We start from the raw sequence: 23,292 nt of genomic DNA, 5'->3' as shown, positions 1-23,292 counted from the left end.
AACTCAGCCGATTGTCAGCCTCTGGATTCTCCCACTCTGATGCTGTTGTTCAAAAGAAGCAGGTGAAGTGAACAGTACAAACAGAAGTAGGGAAATGAAAGAAATCCAAATATTATTTTAAAAGTTCCACTCTACCTTTATAAAACTGTTCTTTTGATACTCTTGTTTTCCTTCTGGCTTTAACTTTTCTAGCGCTGACAGTCCGGAATGGAGGGAACGTGTTGGTCCCCTGCTACCCTTCTGGAGTGATCTACGACCTCTTGGAATGCCTGTATCAATACATCGACTCGGCCGGCCTCTCCAACATCCCTTTCTACTTCATCTCCCCTGTGGCTAACAGTTCACTTGAGTTTTCTCAGATTTTTGCTGAGTGGTATGTCTGTGTTTTTCTCTACAACTTCTGTCTGATTCAGCACATTCAAGCAGTTAGAATAGAAATGATCCTGTTTTTTTCTGACATTACTATGAAACTTTCATTTTGTTGTTTTTCCGTGTCTGTGAGATAAAGATTGTATTAATGAAAGCCAAATCAGTTATATTGCTAGAGTTGAGAAGAATAGTTATGAAGGAGGAAAGGAGGAAAGATAAAGACTTAACTTAGCTAGCACTTTCAAAATCAGTAACAAAAATGTTTACATTTATCTTCTCACATGCTGTCCTCTCTGCCTGTTACAAAGCTAAGTTGTATTCTAAAAGCTAAACAAATTTTAAAGCACAAGCTCACATTGTCTAACGTTTATAATACCAAATCTGATAGGAAAAACTATATTATTTTTCTCGTTTCAATGGCATGATATTTGACAAAATTGTTGTATCATAGCAGGAAATTGTTTGATCAAATCCTAGGGCGGGTAAATTATTACACAATATGAAGTCCATGAACCTTTTTAGGATTATTTAGGTGCATGTTTGACTCTAACTCACCTGGCCAAAGAAAGGGAGGGACGGGGGAAAGAGACTAACTTTTACAGTAGACCTAATCAAGCCTTAGAATGGGGCCGGCGCACACCCGTATAGGGTGTGTTTAATCCCTTTCCGTGGTTTGGGAGCCTAATGGACACAACATTCTACTAAGTTTCTAATTAGGATGTAAAGGGAATTTGTACATCATTCTGTCATAACATATCCCATATGTTGCCCCCCCGCACACTTTTTTAAGGACATTTTTTCTTCCCCTTTGAATTGTGGTCAAGATTTTTTTTTTTCTGTACAATCATGAGTCGCTTAACGATGGGGACACATTCGGACAAATGCATGATTAGGCAATTTCGTCATTGTGTGAACATCATAGAGTGTATTTACACAAGCCTAGATGGTATAGCCTACCACACACCTAAGCCGTATGGTACTAATCTTATGGGACCACCATCGTGTATGTGGTCCGTCGTTGACCAAAACATCGTTATGCACATAACTGTATTTAGATTCAGACAGGCTTGTCCATCCCATGTGCATATTATTTATGTTTGTCTGTAGAACTGTCACTTTAATTGGTACCCACTGAATTTTATCCTTTGCATTGGGTCTTTTCCCCCCCAACATAGGAAAGTAATCTTGAATAATTAGTAGTCCACCTTAAGTATAATGTGCACATTTAATCAGCATGTTCTGAGTTTCTTCATCCAGATCCTCAGTAAGAATATTGAGAAAGCAAATTCCCGGGCCCAGCCCTGTGGGCCCCTGTGGATGGTGTCCTAGCTTGTGTGTGCTCTTCAAGTCCACTCTTCACCCATTACACACTATTCTTATCGTCAGAATATCTGATCGGATAGAATTCAGGACTGCTAAAATGAGAGTGGGTTGTTTTGGTGTTTCCATTATTTGATATCTGTTAGTTTCTAATATATGTATAATACATGTTTACTATTAAAAAAAAAAAAACTTACAGAAAACAGTAAGAAAACTGAACCCATAAGCCCTCTGTCCAGAAATGATGTCACTGTCAGCATTCTAATGATTTCTTCTTTCCATGTAGGGCTCATACTGAATATTTGATTTTGGATCCTGCTTTTAAAAATGTTAACATTAGATTAGAGCATTATGAAATCTTTGAGAATATAACTTTTGCATGACTGCATTATTACATCATTTGTACATTATTTGTGTATGGTGTAATTTATTTAACTGTTATCTTATTATTGGACGGACAGGCTTTTCCCAATTTTTCTCCTTTTAGCAATCTTCAATTAATATCATTCTTTGTATATATGACTACAGCTTTTGCTTTAGGTAATTACTGAAAGTGGAATTACTGGAACAAAGGGTATAAATATGTTTTAATGTTCATTATACAAATCTAGATTGCTTTCCAGAAAGATCTTTATGTCTTCTGTAAATTGTTCCCTTTTTGCCCATTTACTTATTAGAAGTGTTATACTTTTCTTGTGTATTTGAACCCAGCTCTGTTGTATTTCTGCAGACATTTTTTCCCATTTTGGTACTTTTTGAATTTTGTCTTTGATTTTGTTTTTTAAAAAAATCGTTACCTTGGAATAATTTTAGGTTTACAGAAAAGTTACAGAGATGCCACAGAGAGCTCCCATATACTTCCACTTAGTTTCCCCAGTGTTAACATCTACGTGGCCGTACGCGAATGTCAAAACTAAGAAATGAACGTCAGCACGTTGTTAGCTGAGCTCCAGTCTCATTCAGATTGCGCTAGCTCTTCTACTAATGTGTTTCCTATTCCAGGATCCAGTCCAGGATACTACATTGCAGTTAGGTTTTTGATTTTTTTGACAAGTATTTTAGTTTTATATATTGATGCTAATTAATGTAGCATAATATCCTTTGCAACAATCTAAATAACTTTTAAATTATATTATAACTTTTAAATTATATTTGTCTCTCCACCTGAGTTTGAAATAAAGACAGTACTAGTGTCTGTTTAGATACTGTAAAGTAACCCTCCATAAATATCTTCCATATTTACATCTTCCTCCAAAATGGATATAAAGTGATGTGTTTTAAAACATAGACTACCTAAGACATCCACAGAGTCTAGATTGAGACAGGTAGTTGCTCTCCAATTGAGTTACCAGTGCTGCTTAGTGGGCGTGCAAAACAGAAAGTTGTGTCTCTGAGGAAGGGCTATCACTTTCTCCTCAAAATTGATCGCAGCTAATGCAATATGGTAGCCCGGATTGGATCCTGGAACAGAAAAAGGACCTTAGTGGAAAAACTGGTGAAATACAACTAAAGTCTGAAATTTAATCAGTTGTAATGTACTTATATTAGTTTCTTAGTATCACGGCTATATAAGATGTTAACATTAGGGGACACTGGCTGAAGGGTACACAGGAACTCTGTACTGTCTTTGCAACTTTTCTGTAAGCCTAAAATTACTCCAAAATAACAAGATTATTTTTTAAGAAAAAAATGTATTGAGGAGTTTTAAAGGTTAAAAAAAATGCTTACAGGAGACTTAAATCCTGAATACTCTGTAGATGCTGGTTTTCATTCACAGTGAGATTCTCTGGCAGAAAAATCTTAATAAACTTTAGGATTTAGTATCTGTACTGCTACCACTAGATGGCAGCAAGTGACCATGTGTGCCCTGCCTAACATGCTGGTTGTTCTTCCTCTTTAAAAGGCTTTGTCACAACAAACAGACTAAGGTGTATCTCCCAGAACCACCTTTTCCCCATGCAGAGGTAAGAAAATGGAATTATTGGGTCAGAGCAAGAAAGAAATGTTGATAAATGGATGTGGTTGGAGATAGCAGGTCACCAGATAAAAAAATTCCTTATGTAAATTCGCATAGCCCTTTGTTTCCCACGTGAGATGACAGTGAAGTACTCTAACTCAACATTTGTTACTTTCTCTTATTAACACATTATATTACCAGTGCGTTTGTACAGTTCATGACCTACCACTGTTCTACTGACTGCTGAGAGATTTTATCTAATATCTTTCTGTTGACTGGCGGAGCGGTTTTATCTAATATCGACTACTAACTCTTTTGCATAACAGATTTATTCATTGTCAAGGTCTTCTTTCCAGTTAGTTGTGTTGATCATAGAGGTAAATTTTAATGATGAAAATAATAACATTTCAGTTTAGAAAATAGAGTCAAAAGGTACAAACTTCTAGTTATAAAATAAATAAATCATAGAGATATAATGTATTGCCTATTTGAAAGTTGCTAAGAGACTAGATCTTAAAAGTTCTTATCACAAGAAAAATAAATTTTGTAACTGTGTAGTGAGAGACGTTAACTAGACTTATTGTGGTGATCATTTTGCAGTATATACAAATATCGAATCATGCAATACACCTGAAACTAATATAATGTTATATGTCAATTATGCTTCAATTTAAAACAAGAGAAAAATCCCCCTTCCCTCACAGAACTGATGAGTGTTTTTATATAGCCACATACCCAGTTTTGTTTGCATTGTTTTTTGCACCAAACAGTGTATCATGGACATTTTTCTGTGTGCCTCGTATCATTATATTGCTGCCTAATATTCCATAGCTATCATATGAACATATTATGGTATTTTTGACCATTCTCTTACTATCAGACAATTGCATTAGTCTGAATTTTTTGTTATATTAAAACCAAAAAAAGGATGTTTAAATTGGCATAACCACTTGAGGAAACTGGCAGTAGCTGCTAAAGCTGAACATATAACATACTCTCTGCCTCAGCAGTATTGTTCCTGAAGTCTGCACCAAACAGAAATGTGTAGGTATGTCACCACAAGACTCGCACAAAAATCTTCAGAGCATTCTTGGTAATGGTGCTGAAGTGTGCCCAAATGCCCATGACACTTTAATGGATATCGTGGTATATTCGCACCATGGAATACCATACATCAATGAGAACAGGAACTCTGATTGCATGCAACAGTGTAGATAAATTTCACAAATATAACGTGAGTGAAAGAAGCCAGATAAGAGAGTAGATACGGTGTGATTTTATTTATATAAAAGTTCAAAAACACACAAAACTAGTCTGTGGTATCGGAAGCCAGGATAGTGATTATCCTGGAGGTAGGGGTGGGGGCAGTAGTAATTGGAAGGGGACAAAGGGGGATTTCTGAGGAGCTGGCAGTGCTGTTACTTGATGTGTGTATAGGAATATGGAAGTGTTTATTAAAATGTCACCAAGCTAGGGATTTCTGTGCTGATACATATGTCTAGGGTTTGGTTGATTTATTTGTTTTACAGTTAACTATTTGACTCATAGAGTAAATTGCAACAAATGTACTGCTAATTATTTTAAATTTGACTGCTGTCTTCTTAATCCAAAGGACAGGTCTTTTATGAACCACAATGTCAAGTGGAATGCTTTGAGAAAGTTGTTTTTTCAGTCCTCACGCTCTGTTACAGCAGCCAAGGTTTTTGCAAGCTCTGTCATTGCCACAGTGAAATTCAGACTAGAAATGTAATAATGTCACAGAAGTAAGTGTAGCAAAACATATTTTGTGGTGGACTTTGCCACTGAAAGTCTCTTTTCCTCTCCCCTAGTAACAATTAGGCTTTCTTTAGAACTTCTTTTCTAAGAGTCGTACCGCATTCTTAGGGTAACACACATATGCCATGGATGACCTTTGTCCCATTTACAGTTAGGAATGTGAAAAGACCGCAGTTGTATAATCAGGGTTCCTGAACTGCACTTGTCAAGATTAGGGCATTATGGAGTTGACGCTTGGTATTGTGACCAGTTCCCATGAGAAAATACGGTTCTGCCCTTAGAACTGATGAAAAATTACTTTAGGGAATTCCTGTCCTACAGCTTCATTGCCTATACAGTTTGAACCTTACATCAGTGCAGAGGTAATTCTGGATGGTCAAGTGTCATAAGTCAGGTGGAGAGGTAGGTCCAATTGGCAGAAAGAGAGAGGCCCTTATCTTAGTTTCTATGCATTGATCAGGAGAACTGCAGGAACTGTAGGTAATGCCTAAAAAGTGACTTCAGTTGTGTGCAGAGACCTGCTGCTCTTCTTAGAACCCCATTCATCTCCCTGACATCTGTGCATACAGTAGCCTTAGCCTTTGAGACAGCTGCTCACCCATTTAACTGGGGCAAGTGATGATTTGGGCCAGATAGATTATAAAAGAAGGTCAGTTTATTTGTATATAACTTGGAAGGAAAGTGGGAAGTCAATGTTTGTTCCATCTTTACTATTCATATCCCATCTAAGCATGTGACACCTGATTAAGATCTCCAGAGTAGTATTTGCAATGTTGCTAATAAAAACAGTCTTCCTGAATTAAAGATTAAATGTTCAGAGTGAAGAGTTTGGCTTCCATTTGGGGACTGCCCTATTCTGGCTCCATTCTCACTATTGGGTGACTTGAGTTGGACTTGGAGTTGTTGACTGGGCTCCCTCGTATTATGGGTTACTTCAGGATTAAGCCGTATCACACACTGTTTCTTTACCCATCAAACAGCATCTCAGGGCAATACTCCCTTTGGCCTAGTTGTATTTGGGGTCTCTGAAGTCTGGATGTTTGTCGCCTGACCTTTTGGTGCTAGAGTGGGAAGGTGAGGGCGGGGCCAAGGCAGCAGGCAGAACTTGTGAGCAGTGTCAGAAAATGCCCTCAGTGGTTGTGACTGTATGTGATGTTGCCTTGGGTCGGGCCTGAGGCTGAGAGAGTATTATCAAGTGTTCTGCTGGAAGGAGACCTTTTTGGTTCAAAACAAACACTTTTGAGAGGCATGAGGCTGTGCATGGCCTGCTTCTTACTACAGCTCTCTGTCATGAGGGCATCACAGTTCCCAAATTTCTGAAAGCCAGTTTGTTCTCTGTCTTTACTAAGTTGCCACAGTAACTGAACACAGCTACACCTTCTTAAGAGGAGGTCTTGTGCTAGTAAACAATTTTTCTTGTGTGAGGTGTTTATTGTTGACAGAACTTGGTGATTCACACATTTTGGCAAAGTTACTTACACCTCAAACAAGGACCGATACTAGAGATTTCTGGGGCCCGGGCTCAGAGTGTCAGGAAGCTATAAAGAAAGAGTTAAACGAAATCAGGCCCTGACAACCTGAAGAAAAGTTTCCATTAAGTGTGTTAACATGTCACCAAAGGGCCCATCTGTTGAGTAAGTCACATTGTAGGTAAAAAATCGGGATCTTTGTCTAATTTTAGTAAGATTTGTCTGTATTTTTAATTTCGTTCTGCTCCCCCTCCCGTGCTGTGATCCTCCTTCCGCCTAGGCGGGCTCACATCTCTTTGTGTGCTTTTCACGTGTGTTCTAGCTCATTCAGACCAACAAGCTGAGGCACTACCCCAGCATCCATGGAGACTTCAGCAACGACTTCAGGCAGCCGTGTGTGGTGTTCACCGGGCACCCTTCCCTCCGGTTTGGGGACGTGGTTCATTTCATGGAGCTCTGGGGAAAATCTAGTCTCAACACTGTCATATTCACAGGTATGTAAACACACAAACAGAACCCTGCCCCTTCCACCGGGACCTTCCCCGAATGCACTGACCAGGTGGAGACCCAGGGAAGAATCTGACAGGAAGGCATGAATGTGAACCCTCTTCTATCGTAAATACCAAAGGATAAAGAAACCACAAGGTTAAGAGAGGAAAGCAAAATGTGCCGTGAGACAACTGAGTACTGGAGAAAGCTTTTACAGCTGATCCTGTAGCTTTCCCTGAGGCAGGTCTCTGCCGAGCTGCTTTGGATAGGGTTTGCAAGCTCTTGCAAGAACCGCGATGATGCTAGTACCGGTCTTGTTCACCCCCTTCAGGAATTATTTACTGAGATGGATCTTTCTCCTTCGGTTGTAGTTTACTCTGGCTTGCAGCTTTTCTTCTGGACATGAACCCCTCAGAGTAAAACAGATCCTTTAAGGAGGTTAAGGAGGGGTTTTACTGAATCACTGTATTATTTTATCAATTTAAGGTCTTCATTCAGCCTTGGGGTTTGGCAACCTTATGGGCAATGAAGTGGAAAACCTTGATCTAAAATCTGGTCCAATTTCCTGTAACCTAAGTGAAGTTACTCACCTCTCTGAGCCTCACTTTCCTCATGGGAAAGTGGGATAATTAACGGCTCCTCCTTGGACAGCTCTGTGCATTTAGCGACATAAGAAAGCACTTCGTACAGTGCCTGGCACATAAAGGCTATTGAGAAAGTATCAGTTAACTTCTTAGAGTTGTCTAATTACTTTTAAGACTCAAGGAATGGAGTAGAGCCTAGTTATGCCCAAAGTTCAGGGTCAGGAACACTGGGGCCTTTCCCTCTGCTCAGCCTGCTTGTGAGGAGTACCGGCGCCCTCCAGCCAGAGGCCACCAGGAACAACCAGCGGTGGAACAAAGTTGGGTTTATTGACTCAGTGCAGTGAGGGAGAACGCACTCCATGGGGAAGCGTGAGGCATCTCAGAGCAGGTTAGAAAGAACTTCTTGTGGATTTGGGCTCCTGCTTGGTGATTTTGAGGTGGGTCCACAGATATGGGACGTTGCTCTGGATCGAGAACGGGCAGGGAGCAAGAATAGGTCTATGAGTGGGTAGCTTTTTTTTCTTTTTCTTTTTTTTTTGCTAAGCAATATTCACCCTAAGCTAACATCCACTGCCATCTTCCTCTTTTTTTTGTCAGCCACCACCACAGCATGGCCACTGACAGACAAGTGGTGTAGGTAGCCTGAGAACTGAACCCGGGCTGCCGAAGTGGAGTACACCAAATTAAACCACTAGGCCACTGGGCCTTTGGGTATCTTTATCATTCTTATCTAGAAGGCAGGAAGAACAGAGCCAGGATAGGGTAATGTTTGCTTGTTTTGTGGTTTGGACAGTGTTGTGGTTTTGTGTTCAGGCATGATTACAGAGGGGTCTTGTTTTAGTCTTGATCCATCATGGTCAGTGAGTGGCCTTATCTGATGTTGGTGTTCTGGGAAATTGTTTATATCCAACAGGAGAACACCATGGCCTAGCCATGAGCACCAGGCCAGCTCTTACTAACACCAAGGCCTAGAACAAAGTGCCAGGAGAGCTCAGAAAAGCATCTGTCAGGGGCTGCTCTTCTCTTTCCCAGGCCCCCTTTTGGGCAAAAGCAGAGGAAATTCGGCCACAAGACAATGCATGATACCCAGAACCTCACCATTGCCAAGTTTTGCTAAGCAGGAGATCGTCCAGAGAACATTGCCTGTAGTAGGACTAAGGGTGGTCTCTCCTGTTCTTTCTGAGGAGATGTTGACTCTGATGTGACAGTGGGCCCAGTATTTACATAGGTACAGTAACAAGTGTTCACTATGACATAAATTTTCCTTTAGCCAGCTAAGAAGAAATTGGGGGCTGTGTAATTGTCCATGGACAGATCTGGGTAATGAATTTAAATTTAAACTGGTTTATTGGGCTTCCAGAGCACAAGTCATGTCATTTATGATGTCTGCTAGTGTCAGAGGTAAGTTTGGGACCACTTTTTCCGATTGTATTACAACAGCTGTGAGAACTATGGCTCTCACAGGACACGTACAAAAGGAGTCAGTTAGCCCTCCCAGGCGGCTCGGGCTGGCCTCACTTGGGGGCTTCTGGGTGTTCTTCTTAGGGAAACAGGATCCACTGGAGGGGTGGTAATTTAAAAATCTGGAGGTTCTCTCAGTGATCCTGAAGACACCGGATAAGTTAGTGTGACAGGTGAGTGTCAGCCTGAGGGCTGTGAGAAGCTGGTGACCACGTGAGGGCACAGACCGTGCTGGGAGTCTAAGTATTGTTTTCTACACCAGCAGTGAGCCAGCTCTTTTGGCTCAAGGTGGGCAGCATCCTCCAGTGGAGAAAACAATCCCAGCCAAGTAGGCCCCAGTGAGGGCTCTTGAGAGAACAGACCGGCCGTCACGGCGAGGATGGTTCCCGGTCGTGATGTGCTGGGCTTTGCTGAGAGGAGTACAACAGTCTCAGCAGAAGCATTTTGTTGACATGGGCTCAAGGTCCTTTTCTTTCTTCTCGGTGCATGCTGTCACACAGGTGACATGTGATTTGCCTCATACCGGGTGTTAACGTTGAGCGCTTGATTCGAGTGTCTCCCCCAGCTTTCTCCACACTGACGGAAGCCACTGTCTTTGTATTGAATCAGTATCTTGTGGGGGGGACACTTTGAGACTATGTACATATCCAATCTTCCCCAAATTTTTATCTAATGTTTTTAGCATCTATTGATAATTCTGGTCTAAATAAAGTATTACTGTGACAGTTGCCAAATGGCGATACATTTTCTTAATTTCATCATTTCTTTTACATTTCTTATTGGTTAGCATTTTGTTGCAAAGAAGAGCTTTCCCTTCTCCCTCATTTATTTACATATCCAATCTCATCCTTCTCTCTATGTTAAACCTCGAGCTCACACCCAGACCTCCAACTCCACATCCATCCTTAGCATTCATTCCAGCCTCTCCCTGTCCTTACTGTAACTAACTCATCTCTCCAACGATAGGGAACCTGGCTCCCGTCACCCTCAGTGCACTCACTCACTGGCTCACCCTCCCAGCCCTGCCAGCCATCTGCTTGGCCTTGACCACACAGCCACCACCTCGCTTGGCAGCTCTCTGTTGCCGACATTTTAAATTTTCTTTTTTGTGCTCTCCTTAGAACCTGACTTCTCATACCTGGAAGCTCTGGCTCCCTACCAGCCCTTGGCCATGAAATGCATATACTGCCCCATTGATACACGACTGAATTTCATCCAGGTGTCAAAGCTGCTTAAAGAAGTACAGGTAAGAAGGGAAACGCTTGTGTCTTCCGTGGTCCTGTCCCCTCTGTGTGTTTGTGTGTCTGTGGTGCGAGGGGGGTATCTAGCTTCATTTCTTGTCCTTACTTCTCAAGCATCTGCAGAGTACTGGGACGTGTGCTGGTTACCCTTTAGTCTTCAAAGTAGTGAAAGAAGTTTCCATTCTAAAGAAATCAAAAGTGGAAGGAAAAGAAAGCATAAACAGTCTATTATTTTTGATGAGGACCATCTGTGTCCAATTAAAAGCAAATTGCCCCACCACCACCCCCAAAAAAAGTCATTCTAGAAATATATTCATCAAGCTGAAAGACAGTTGAACTTAGCTGACACATGTATTGGGCCCTTATTGCACGTGTGGGTTAGTCCCACAAACTGTCGTTTTGCCTTTTGTTAGAGATTTGTTTGGGTTTGCTTTTGTTTGTTAGTTTATTTTTCATTTTGCATTTTCTGCCATAGAGAAGGGGAAGATGCCCTTGGGCTAAAGTGGTAGGGAAAGGAAGCATGTCTGCACAGAAGGAGAATGTGGAGGGAACGCAGGCAATAAAAACCACTGCCCTGGGCGCATTACCACTCGGGTGGCGTGTGTTGTGGCACTCAGGGGTGGGGGAGGCTGATGGGAATTGGCAAGGAAGAAGCTGAGCACAGGCCCGAGGAAGAGTTTGATTTCCCATCCCCTCAGTGTTTCCAGGACCTTACGTGAGCGCCGAGGTGCCCTACGCTTCTTGTCCCTTCACCTAGCCGTTTAGCGTGGGGTGATTAGCTCCCTTCATTTCTTGGCCTGGATCAGAAGTTCGCTTCCTCTTCACACAACCTTTGACCTCAGGATGAGAGGTGCTGACACAGAACTCTAAGGAAGGGTCACTAGAAACAGAGAAAGCTGGAGAACCTCAGGACTGTAGCAATAGTGGATTGTGGGGCTCACACACTTGCTGGCCCTGCGAAGAAAGAATGTGGGTTTTTTCTAGACACGATTAGAGCAGTTAACCAACTGTCGGCCTAGTGGGGTGATCTGATACCCCACTGTGTACACATCAACATGCTGAAAGAGACCATTAAGAGCTTGTTTTCATTACTAATAACTTCACACCTCAGTCCCTACACCCGCAGTATACTCCTCAGGCCCCTGGCTTGTGTGCTAATATTGGAAACTGGAGGCCACCTGGTCCCCACTATAGGAGAGGAAAACCTGGGGGACGTCTTCAGGCTGTGACTGCAGCGTGGGATGGCTCTGAGACAGTTATAAGATACTAGCTGGGCCAGGAAGAAGAACAAAGGCAGTTTGCAGAAGAGAGGAATTAGCCCTAAAGAACAAGTGCTGTTGGAAATGCTTCCAGGGACTCGAGGCTTGCTCCAAACTCAAGAGCAGTGACAATACAATGACCCTGTGGGCTGCCAGGAGCAGTGTGCAATTGGATGGTGTTTGTCGAAAGTAGACATTGGTTTACTAATTTTTTTCTCTGAAGATAACAAAAAGCGACTTTTTGCAAAAACAATTCTGTCTGATTCAGTCTGTCATACACACTTGAGTATGTGACCTAACCACCATCCACTGTAACACCAGTGGACCTGCAGAGAGATAGATACCAGAAAAAACCCAACCCCAGAACACCAAACTAGCACAAAAAGTCAGTTCCTGCTAATCAGCCAGTAGCTGTAGCAGTCGATGATGGTGTGGCAAGACGACTGTGCCCTCAGGGGGCTTAGAGACCAGTGGGGTGTAGACCCCCAGAAGTCACCATCAAAGTGACTTAAATATACTGAAAAAATAAAAACAAATGCAAACTGAGGCAGTAAATCCCTTGCTCGTCAACATGGCTGGCAGTTCAGGGGTTTGTCCTGAAATTTTTATTCTTCTTTCTCCCACTGCGCTCATCTCTGCTCCCACTGGTTACTTGGATTTGAAAGGATGAGAGTTCAAAATGGCCTGAACGTGGTGAGCCTGAGCGTCCATGAAGATAAAGTTAGATAAGGAATGGGCTGCCTTTGGAAGAGGCTCCTCTCGTTTCTTCCTTCTCTCTTCACCCTGTCCCTGTCCTCTTGGCTCCTCAGCCCCTCCACGTGGTCTGTCCTGAGCAGTACACCCAGCCACCTCCAGCGCAGTCCCACAGGATGGACCTGATGATTGACTGCCAGCCGCCTGCCATGTCCTATCGGCGGGCCGAGGTCCTCGCCTTGCCCTTCAAGCGTCTGTTTGAAAAGATTGAAATCATGCCCGAGGTGAGCTATTCTCTTTCTCATGGTTAAACTTGGGTTTTCCACTTGAGTCTCTGGAAGAAGACCGTCTCAGAGGTGGCTTTCTTTTGGGTTTGTGTCAAATATGGATGAACCAAAGAACACAGACCCTTAAGCAAGTAACTGGGAAGACAGGTGGGGTTTTCAGAGCCTTCTCATTTTTCAAGTAATGAAGTAATAGCTGTTAACATCAGGACTGCTGGACTGCTGCCTATATTAACACGTAGTGTGTGGTCCAGGAGGCCACGGCCTTGGAGAACAGAAATGCTGATGCTCTGTCCGTAACCACTTTAGGGTTGTGGATTTTCTCATCCTTCCTGGACCTCATTTATGAGCAAGGGTCAAGTTTCACCAAATTCAGAGATAGATGGAAGAGATAAGAGTAACCAAAACTAAGAAATGTTAAACTGGATTACCATTAGTATGCGTATTGTACGTGTGGACAGTTGGGGCATATTGTGCATGAGTGACTGGTCAGCGGGTAAGGCAGCAAGAGTCAGATGGCCCAGCTCCCACAGTGACAGCATAGAAAACTCTGCAGGAAGCTACTTCTGGCTTCCTTTTGCCTCTTAATACAGCTTGAACATGTCCTCAAACTTTTTGGTCTCAAGACTTCTTGAAAATTAGAATTCCAAAGAACTTTTGTTTATGTGGGTTATATCTTTTGATATTTGCTATATTAGAAAGTAAAACTAAGACATTTTAAAAATATTTATTGGGGCTGGCCCCACAGACTAGTAGTTAAGTTTGGCATGTCTGATTCTGCGGCCCAGGTTCAGTTCCCAGGTGCAGACCTACACCACTCATCAGCGGCCATGCTGTGGTGGCATCCTACACACAAAATAGAGGAAGACTGGCACAGATGTTAGCTCAGGGTGAATCTTCCTCAGCAAAAAAAAAAAAAGATATATTAATTCATTTTTAAATAATATAAACTTGTTAGATGTTAACATAACTAAAATATCTTTTATGAAAAATGTTTCTAAAATAAAGAAGATAATGAGAAGAGGGGCCCTGTTTTATATTTGCAAATCTCTTTAATATCTGCCTGTGGAAGACAGTTAGACTCTCCTGTCTCCTTTTGCTTTCAGTCTGTTGTGATAATACATGTCACGTAGCCTCTAGAAAATTCCAGTGAACATTCGTGAGAGGATGAAAGTGAAAAGGGAAAAGGCAGATTATTAGGACAATCATGGTGACCTCGATGTCCCTGCCCTGCACCGAGAGCCAGCGCTCCCGACAGCCTCTTGTGTGCTTAAGGCCCCTGACTTCTCTGCTTCTATTTTTATGGCTCTACCGTAAGATTCACTTTTCAATTAAAAGTATATTTATACATTGTAGAAAATTGGGAAAATAGAAAAAAAGGGATAAAGACAACAAAATCAGTCCTATTCCTAATATCAGAGATAACTGCTGTTCAGATTTTTGTGTGTTTGCCTGGTCTGCACGGTGTCTGAAGTTGGTCATACCTCATCTACTGTCTTAGTCTTGTAACAGTAAATAATTACATGATTAAAGATATTTTAAAAGCATCTTAATGGCTGTATAATGCTCTGTCATAAATGTATCATAATTTAACTGTCCCTTTATTGGTGGACATTATTTCTGCTTTTCTGTATTATAAATGACACTTTCAGAAACATTCTTTTACGTAAATCTTTGTCCATGTGTAGAATGTAAAGACAGAATTAAAGTACCATCTGGTTTTCCTAGGAAATGCACGTGGCAGATGAAAGGGTTATAAAATCTGTTGCTGTCCTTTAGATTCTGCTACTCTAAAGGATGCTTACTTCCCCCCCGGATGAAAGTATGTCCCCTGCAGCTTCCTTACACATCCTCCTCCTTTGTACTCATAAGTGCAAAGAGCGAGATCTGATATGTCGGTCTCCGTGGGCCTGTTCTAATAGGAAAATGCTGTTTCCGCGGTGGCGAGTGGCTGCCTCCTCCCAGGGCTGTCTGGGCTGAGTTGTGGTTGTTGTGGGCTCTGGGTAGACTTCCCTGTAGCAGGGCTGCCGCTTCAGAGGGTCTCCTTAGAAACTGAATTCATTCACAGGACCGCCCAGGGAGAGACGCTCACCTGCTTGCCTCCCGTAATGCCGTCCCCAGACCTCCCAAGCCAATTCTTTGACTTTAAAGTTCTGCCAGGAACCTGACCTGTGATGGGAATAATTGCAGTGTAGGAAGGAAAAGAATATTCATGGATGGGCATTGCCAGGAGACTGGAGCATACTGACATCTCCTCAGTGGGAACATTCCATGCTTATTCCATGTGTTTTCTTATTCGTGAATCAGTCTTCACATTCCATTTACCAGTCCTTTTAAATATCCTGAGCTGCTTCCTCCACCCATTTGTTATTGATCTTCATGTTTCGTAAATGGTTTCTTACATATTTATTTACTTTTGTTTTTATGTAAAGGAGGCTTGGGTAGGTCGAGGTCTACGTGTGTGTAAGAACAAGAGTCAACCAAACCCGAGTGTTAGGCTCCTCTTGAGATCACGCGTCACTGCCAGTAGCTGGGGGGGGGGGGGGGCTCTGAAGTTGCACAGGAGAGAGGGTGCGCTTCAGCTCGGGTGTTAGGGAGAAGGATGGCCCCCAGGGAAAAGCTCTGTATCCCCTTGTTGGGAGAAGCCAAGCTCCCAGGAATTAGAGAGCTCATTCAATCCAAATGCTGCCATCCTTGTCCGTCCTTCCTGACACTATCACCTGGAGAGGCGATGAGGACGAAGGCAGAGACTGCACGAAAAGTCAGCACTTGGTATGTATTCTGAGTAAGGAGAAGCCCTAAGAGGTTTCTGAGAGCTACTATAAAAGAGTGTTCGAGTCGTCTGGAAGCCATCTGAGAGATGGGGATGAGGTTGTGTTGGTTCCGATGACGAGCCGTGGCAGGGTGTTGGCATTTCATCATTTGGGGATTGACTTGCAAAAGGGGTCAGCAGAGGGGTCAGCACCCTGGGGTCCCAGCATGCGCTGACACGTGCCTGTGCTGGATGCCTCTGCAGGAGAGTCTGGGGAGGCTCCAGGAAAAGCCCCCAGGAGACACTGTATCTCAGAACTCGGGATCAGGTTAGCTCTCTTCCTCTCCTCAGCCCAGTTCACCCACCACCACCCCCTTTTCCTCTCTGTCTTCTCTTACCTCCTTTCTTTATTGAGATTGAGATAGACAGATATATATATTTATGTATGTGATACATTTTTGATTAAAAATTATTTAATTTTAAATTCAATTTTTTTTATTTTAAATTTATTTTAATTTATTTTAAAAAGACGGTAAAAGTTCTTTCTTCCTTAAAGTGATTTGGTCATTGTAAACTGTAATGATGTAAATAAAAATTCAAAAGAAAATAAAATGAACAAGGGTCATCACTAAAGGCTCAGCTTCATGACACTTGACGATGTGCCTTCTCACCTGGCTGGCGGCGCTGTGCGGTGCCTCGGGCGTCAGCTGAGCCCTGGGCATCACCGTCCATCCCTGCGCTCCACATGGAGGGTGGAGCTGCGCCCGGTGTGGCCTCCGAACCCTAACTTTGGATAGCACGGCCGCCGCACTCCCTCCCCCAGATTTGGAGTGTGTCTGGCTGAAACCCACCTCTCTGCCTGCAGCTCGCAGACTCGCTGGTGCCCATGGAGATTAAGCCTGGCATTTCCTTGGCAACCGTCTCGGCTGTGCTGCACACCAAAGATAACAAGCACGTTCTTCAGGTATCTCAGGGGAGGAAGGGCTGGGCTGAAGCCGGGAGGAGCCTCTGGGGCCTGTGCAGACGGGGAACCCCGCCCCAGTCCCAGCATTCCAACCAGCCCCCAGGACGCTGCTTCCCAAACCAGCAAAAATTAGAGACCAGACTACTTCAGGGATTAGACTTGAAACAAAGAGGGCACTGCGTATAATTCTTCTACTTCCTCCTCTGGCCACAGGCCTCGGAGGGATAAAAAGGAAGAGAAACTATTAGTCGTAGAGATGAGGCCACACATCATCCTGAGTGCTGTTCACAGCTCTGTGTCGGCATCACTCCGGGGCTCCTGTGGGCACGTCGTTAACACTTACCGAGCACCCTGCAGTGCGCTCGGTAGGTGCTGGGGGAGACTTCAAAAGAGCAGGGGCAGCCCCTTCCCGAACGAGGCCTGGAAATATGGAAATATAACAAGGCCTGGAAATACAAATCGCAGCTGCATGAAGCGGTCAGGGCCCGAGGGCCTGGGCACCTGGAAACCGACTCCGTGCTGGGCAGATGGCGCCTTTGCCCAGCGCTTTGTGCCTCCCAGTCGTGGTGAGCTTGCTGCCCGTGCTGTAGCTGTCTGGGCACTCGGCTCAGTCCACCTTAGAAAGACTCCTTTCAGATTCGGACTTGGCTGCCTTTGTACCCTGCATCATCTGCTGAGAGCTGCTGCTTAAAGGGGGCTGGACGCTGGGCTGGGTCCTTCACAGGCGTTGTCTTGTTTAATCCTCACAAAATTCTCTTCTTATCACCATTTTATAGGCAGTTTCTCTGACCTTCATTTTCTTGAAGGTTCCAGAGCCAGAAAGAGTGTCCTTCACCACTCTGCTAATGCTAGCCCTGCAAGTGCCAGAAGTTTATTATTATAAGAATTTACTTAGAAAATATTGAATTGAATCGATTAAAAATTAAAATGGATCTTGAGAAAGGGAAGATACCTTTGCCAAATAAGATGTTGATGCCGTGTGGATCGTTTAGCATCAGCTTGTTTGTGCTGTGAACTCCCGATGCCCCCCCCCCCCCCCCGCCACTGATAGAGACCCTGAAGGAAAATGCCTGCTGACTTTTATACCACGGATGACACAGGCCAGGCCCTGGGGCCTCCGTCAGGGAGGAGAGATTCCCTCAGGCTCTCGTGTGGCCTGCACTGACCTCTGCTCTCCAGGTTCTGGATGACATCCATGTTCTCCTCCTGCTCTAGCCCCCGCCCAGGCCGGCCCCACCCACAAGTGGTAAGAAGAGAAAGCGGGCGAGCGAGGACATTCCAGACTGCAAAGTTTTGAAGCCTTTGCTGAGCGGCTCCATCCCGGTGGAGCAGTTTGTGCAGACCCTGGAGAAGGTGAGCGCAGTAAGTTTGCAGTCTCAGCTGCGTGGGAGCCATCCTTTCTGCTGCCCACTGTGGCCCCTGCTTCAAGGGATGTACGTTGCTGCTTTCTGCTTAGTCTCCACTGTCTCAGCCACTGTCCCTGAAGCATCTGCTTGGTCCAGGGTCATGCAGGGACAGAACCAGGGGAGAGTCAGAGTCGAGAAAGACATGCCCTCCTCCTCATGCATCTCCCAGGTACTTCTCTGGCAGCCCCTGCCTTCCCATCAAGGCCCAGAAGCTAGATGACCACCTCACTGAACCCCAATTCTTGTGAGAACTAGAGCTGGGAAAGGCCTTTCTTCAGAAACGTAGCTGTGACAGATTGGGCAGGGTGGGAAAGGCCAGGATGGAGAAGGGTCTGCCCTCTCTAGAGAGCGCCTCACCTTTCTGCAAGAAGACCCCTTGCTGTCAGAGAGCCAGCATGGCCATGTCTCAGAAGAGGAGAGTCTCAGGGCTGAGTGTCAAGACTGGGGACAGTGTGGGCAGAGGGCATCAGTGTCGCCAGATCCCTGGGAATCCGAGAAGCACAACCAACAATTCCCAGATGGGGTGGGAGGAGAGAGAGGAAGTGGGCAGGGATCTTGGAGGACACTGGTCCTTCCCCGTCTCAGCACCTGTCCCACACCCGTGTCCCTGAGGACTGCTCCTCCCAAGAAATAGATTTCTTGACTACAATTAAAAGGAAAAAAATTTAACCTTACAGGTTTTTGTGATTTTGGCTTCAGTGCACATGACTTCATAGATCACTGTTTCAGCATTAGAATTATAGAATCCTTGATAGAAAGAAGAAGAAATTGGCTAAGGATAATAATAGTCACGCTGCTGCTTGCAAGAAGAACTGCAGCTAACTCAGATAATTCCAGAAAGAGAGATTTTCTTCTGCTGGACTATTAGTTACTGCCTTTTGTCCAAGCTAAATAATTCAGTTGCTGAGTTCTTTCAAATCTTAAAGGCTGTCCCTTTATTAGGATTTGTTTTCTCCATTAGTCGTTTAATTTTCCCTGAAGGAAGGGCTTCAGCCAAGTTGCGCGGCTCTCCTAGCCCTGGTACCGTGGAATGCTCCGTGGGAATTAACGTGGGGTACCCCACGTGATGTAAGCATGTCAGTAACTGCCTCCTCGTGAGCTTGCAGTGCCCCTGGCCCCTGTTGACAGGACGCAAGTTTTAAAACTTGAAACAACTTGCTTTCCCAGAAAGACCTTTACTTAGTTGTGCCTGGCTCATCCGGAATTGACCCCTAGGACTTGACCCTGACTATTCCCCTCTGCCATTTCTGCCTCATTGCCTTCTTCAGGAGGAATGTCAGTACCTTCCCCAAACTACACATGAGCTTTCTAGAACTAAGTGTGGCGCATCTCCTTAGGTCATGTTCTTTACCTATCTTGTGTCCCTTTCAGGCAAAGCAGTCTTCTTTCCACTTCTTTTCTTCTTTCTCAACCTTATGTCTGATGTGTAAGAAAATTCCATAATTTGCCTTAGAGATAGCTGGAGAAGTATTTGCCATGCTGCCTTATCTCCTTCTCCCTTCAGAGGGATTTGCCAAATCCAGGGTCAGTGGTATGTTGCTATGAGGAATGGCATTTTTCTGGGACAGGATGGAGCTTTTTCGCCAGGGATCACGGGCATGGTAAGGAGGCTGGTGATAGAACAGACCAGCATCCCAGACTCCTGAACCCAGGTGCTTGGATGTGCTCCTCAACTCACAAAAGCTTAAGCAGGTTGTAGAAATTCTGTCATGTTTTGCATAAGATTTTGCATGTTTGGGGGCTTCTTTTAAAGTCTATGAAACTATGGATTCTATTGTTACAGTAGGTCCTGTGATTAGTCTGAAGGATGGTATTGAGGAGTGTAAAAAATGCCAGTTTCTAGAATGTTCAGTTTAGCCAAGTCTAGGAAGTGTCATTTTTAGAACTCAGTTGCTGAAGTATCCTCCTGCCTTTCAGTCAGCCCCTTGCTTTTCAGACTGCCCATCATCCTCCTTTCTCTTGTCTTCTGGAGCAGCATGGCTTCAGTGATGTTAAGGTGGAAGACACAGCCAAGGGCCATATCGTCCTGCTACAGGAGGCTGAGACCCTCATCCAGATTGAGGAAGATTCAACCCACATCATTTGTGATAATGACGAGATGCTCAGGGTGCGGCTTCGGGACCTTGTCCTCAAATTTCTACAGAAGTTCTAAAGGGAACATCCAAGCCGTTTCCACTTCCCTGAAATCCTACAGTCCCTCACCACGGCCGCCCAGCAGGAGCCAAGTGACGAGGCCATAAAAGGTTGGCCATGTCTTTGTGGTGTTCCCTGACTTAAGGAATAAAGAAGTGGCTCTTGAAGGACATTATCAGAAGTTACAGCCAGAGTCTCCTGATATGGATTCCTAGAACTGTTTTAGGCAAGAACTTTCCTTTTAAACTTTAGACTCATTTTCTTCCCAATCCTGGCTCTCTTGGGTAAGCAGGACAGTAACGCAATGAGCTGAGGAGTAGCATATGGGTGACAGAAGTGGCTTTCCAGGAGGTTCATGGTGGAAGGGGAAGTAGAAAGATGACTGACTTGTCTTATGTGGCCTGTGTTTGATTTTCGTGATTTCACAGGGCTTGGGCAAGGGAACTAGTCTTTGATTTTATTTACTTGTCTACAGTGCTACACCTAATAAGAAAAATGACCCCAAAAAATTACTAAAGTGAACTCATCTATCTGTATTTTATATTGTGAGCCCGTTTTGTTAATAAAACTTATTTTTTATAGAAGTATCTGTGCTCTGTTGAACGTACAATTTATAAATTGATTTAATATGTGAAAAAATACGAAAATATGTAGAACAGGATAAACTTAGAAAACACCATGGCAAATTTTAGTTTGGTGTATGCATTAAATCATTTAATCCAGCATTGTTTACAAAACTCAGGAATATTTTTCTTAAATTGTATGAAAAGGTGCTTAATTTTATCGCAGCTGTGTCTAAATGGAAAACACCAACACAGATTGACAACACCAGCCCTTAACCTGGGGAAGGGCCCTGGCAAGGAGCTCAGGATCCACTAGTTGATCTTTGCCTGTCGCTGCCTTTCCCACAGATTCTCAGGATTCTTTGCATTAAGCTGAGCATTAATCTCAGATGCCCACAGACCCACTAGTAATAGCATGCTACTACATTTGAAATAATGCTGTTTCTGAATTGTTTAAAACAGATATTTACCAGATTACATCTAATCTAAAATAGCATCGGTTGTAACACACATGCTAGTTTTGCAAGTATTAAAATGGAGGGTGGGGCTATGAATCTCAGAACTGCTCAGCTTTGGAAGTAGGCCCAGCTCAGCTGCTGTTCTTACAGTCTGTTTAGACTGGTTGAAATTCAGTCAGGAGTCAGTCCTCCAACTCGGCTAGCAGCTAAGTATCACAAAGGCATTTAGTGACCCAGGTCTATACATAGCTATACATAAAATACTGTAGAACTACTTGCTCAGATTTTCTGGAGAGGTGGTTGTCTCTTCTCTCTCTGGAAGGGATATATCAATGAGAAAGAGTTCTTTAGAGGAAGAAAAAGCAACTTCATTTTTGCTATCTCCAACTTTGCCAAACTAGGGCACAAGAATGCTTAAACACGTCTCTGTTTTCCAAGGTACAGGTCATTCCAATCAAGGGGCCTAGGATGTGTCTACAGAGTAAACTGTAGGCACCTACAACCATGGGAGAGGGTTAACACTGCAGGAGACTGATGTGCCATGGCTATGAAAATTTTTATTTTTTAGGAGGAAAGTTTATTTTTAGGAGGAAGAGAATTATAAATATGCATCATATGTAGGCATACTTCCTAATAAAACTCTGGAGAGAACTGAAGCTCTATAAAATAGAGCTCAAAAGAAATCAAAGTGGTTATTTTACTTATATGTCCTAACAGTGACAGGTCCAGAAATGACTTGGATTGGACCAAGTCTGATTTCTGTTAAAGGGCTTGATCAGAGAGCCCAAGGCAGTGATCCCTTCAGAGGTGGTTACTAAAGAGACAAACTGTGTAAATGCAAATGAGCCAATAAACTGACGGGCAGAGAATAATGTAGAAATTATGAAGGTTTTAATCAAGTCATCACCACCTACTTAGTGGCAGAAGCCAGGGGCAGGAAGAGGCAAAGAATCATTTGTTAGAGCAAAAAGAAAATCTAGAGCTGGCCCTTTGAGTCTGAGGAGAGAGCAGTGGCAAATCACTCTAGCTAGAGTTCAGCTATTTGGGTAGCAAACCAGGTTGGTGTGTAGAAGACCCAGAAGAAATGGCAGAACCTGCCTTTGAGTGCTGCGATTATACCTGAGGGTGGCGCTGTTGGACATGTGGCCCAGTAACTGTCAATGCCAACCTGGTAAAGAGACCGCCATCTAGGAAAATTTCTGCTCAAGCCCAACAAAACCCTAATGATTAAATAGTAATTGAAAAACCATTAAAAATAGTGAGGAGGAACCTGATTGTATTATTTATTTTAATCTTTCTAAGAAGCGGTATGTCTGTTATTGTGTGACAAATTACCTCAAAACTTAGTGGCTTAAAACAACAAAAAGCAAAAAGAAGAAAAAGGGGGGGCCGGCCCCGTAGCTGAGTGGTTAAGTTCACGCGCTCCGCTTCGGTGGCCCGGGGTTCACCAGTTCGAAGGCTGGGCGCGGACACGGCAACGCTCATCAGGCCATGTTGAGACGGCGTCCCACATGCCACAACTAGAAGGACCCACAACTATAATATACAACTATGTACTGGGGGGGGTTGTGGAGGAAAAGCAAAAAAAAAAAAAAAACAAACATTTATCTCACCATTTCTATGGGTCAGAAATCTGGCGTGGCTTAGCTGGGTGCTCCTGGCTCAAGGTCATCATCTCTCCACAAGGCTACAATCAAGGTGTTGGATGAGGAAACTGAGATACAGAGGTTAAGTAATTTTCACAGAAACGCAGAGCCAGTAAGTGGCTTCTGCCTTACCATCATGTCCTATGCGAGTATCGGGGATCAGGAGCTGGCCAGGAAGGGCAGACATGCTTGTTAGTCCATTTCTGTTCAAGTAAAGGTAACAGCCACACCTCTCCATGATCCCTGGAGAGCTTAAGCTTTTGGCCCTCACAGTTGTTCTATGAAGGCAGGAGTCGAATTTTCCAAACTACAATGAAGTATCACCAGAAAGAAGAGTGAAGAAACCTCCAAAGCTATATGATAATATATTCATATGAGCCAAACAAATGGGTGAGCAGGAAAAGGAGCACTTCTTTTCTCTGGCTCTGAGTCCAGTTTTTCCCCTACAGCCGTGAGGAGAGTTGAATG

The 23,292-nt window shown here is 43.7% G+C and overlaps 1 protein-coding gene across 6 annotated transcripts in view; it reads left to right on the top strand.

Moving 5' to 3' along the window:
- Positions 1-20,744, top strand: part of INTS9 (integrator complex subunit 9) — a 104,244-nt gene extending 83,500 nt beyond the window's left edge. For 2 of the 6 annotated variants that reach the window (XM_008544014.2, XM_070611380.1), the window contains 8 exons: positions 193-373; positions 3,593-3,653; positions 7,214-7,385; positions 10,547-10,671; positions 12,735-12,902; positions 16,520-16,618; positions 17,834-17,971; positions 20,000-20,744. In XM_008544014.2, coding sequence (XP_008542236.2) covers positions 193-373; positions 3,593-3,653; positions 7,214-7,385; positions 10,547-10,671; positions 12,735-12,902; positions 16,520-16,618; positions 17,834-17,971; positions 20,000-20,176 — 1,121 coding nt within the window. In that variant the 3' untranslated portion in view covers positions 20,177-20,744. Of the gene's footprint in view, positions 1-192; positions 374-3,592; positions 3,654-7,213; positions 7,386-10,546; positions 10,672-12,734; positions 12,903-16,519; positions 16,619-17,833; positions 17,981-19,960 lie in introns of all 6 variants that reach the window. The other 4 variants (XM_008544012.2, XM_070611377.1, XM_008544013.2 and 1 more) reach the window with 2 other exon arrangements.
- The last annotated feature ends 2,548 nt before the right edge of the window (positions 20,745-23,292 follow it).

This window comes from Equus przewalskii, chromosome 2, assembly GCF_037783145.1.
Source record: "Equus przewalskii isolate Varuska chromosome 2, EquPr2, whole genome shotgun sequence".
NCBI classification, from domain to species: domain Eukaryota; kingdom Metazoa; phylum Chordata; class Mammalia; order Perissodactyla; family Equidae; genus Equus; species Equus przewalskii.
This window is presented reverse-complemented; position numbering and strand designations above follow the sequence as displayed.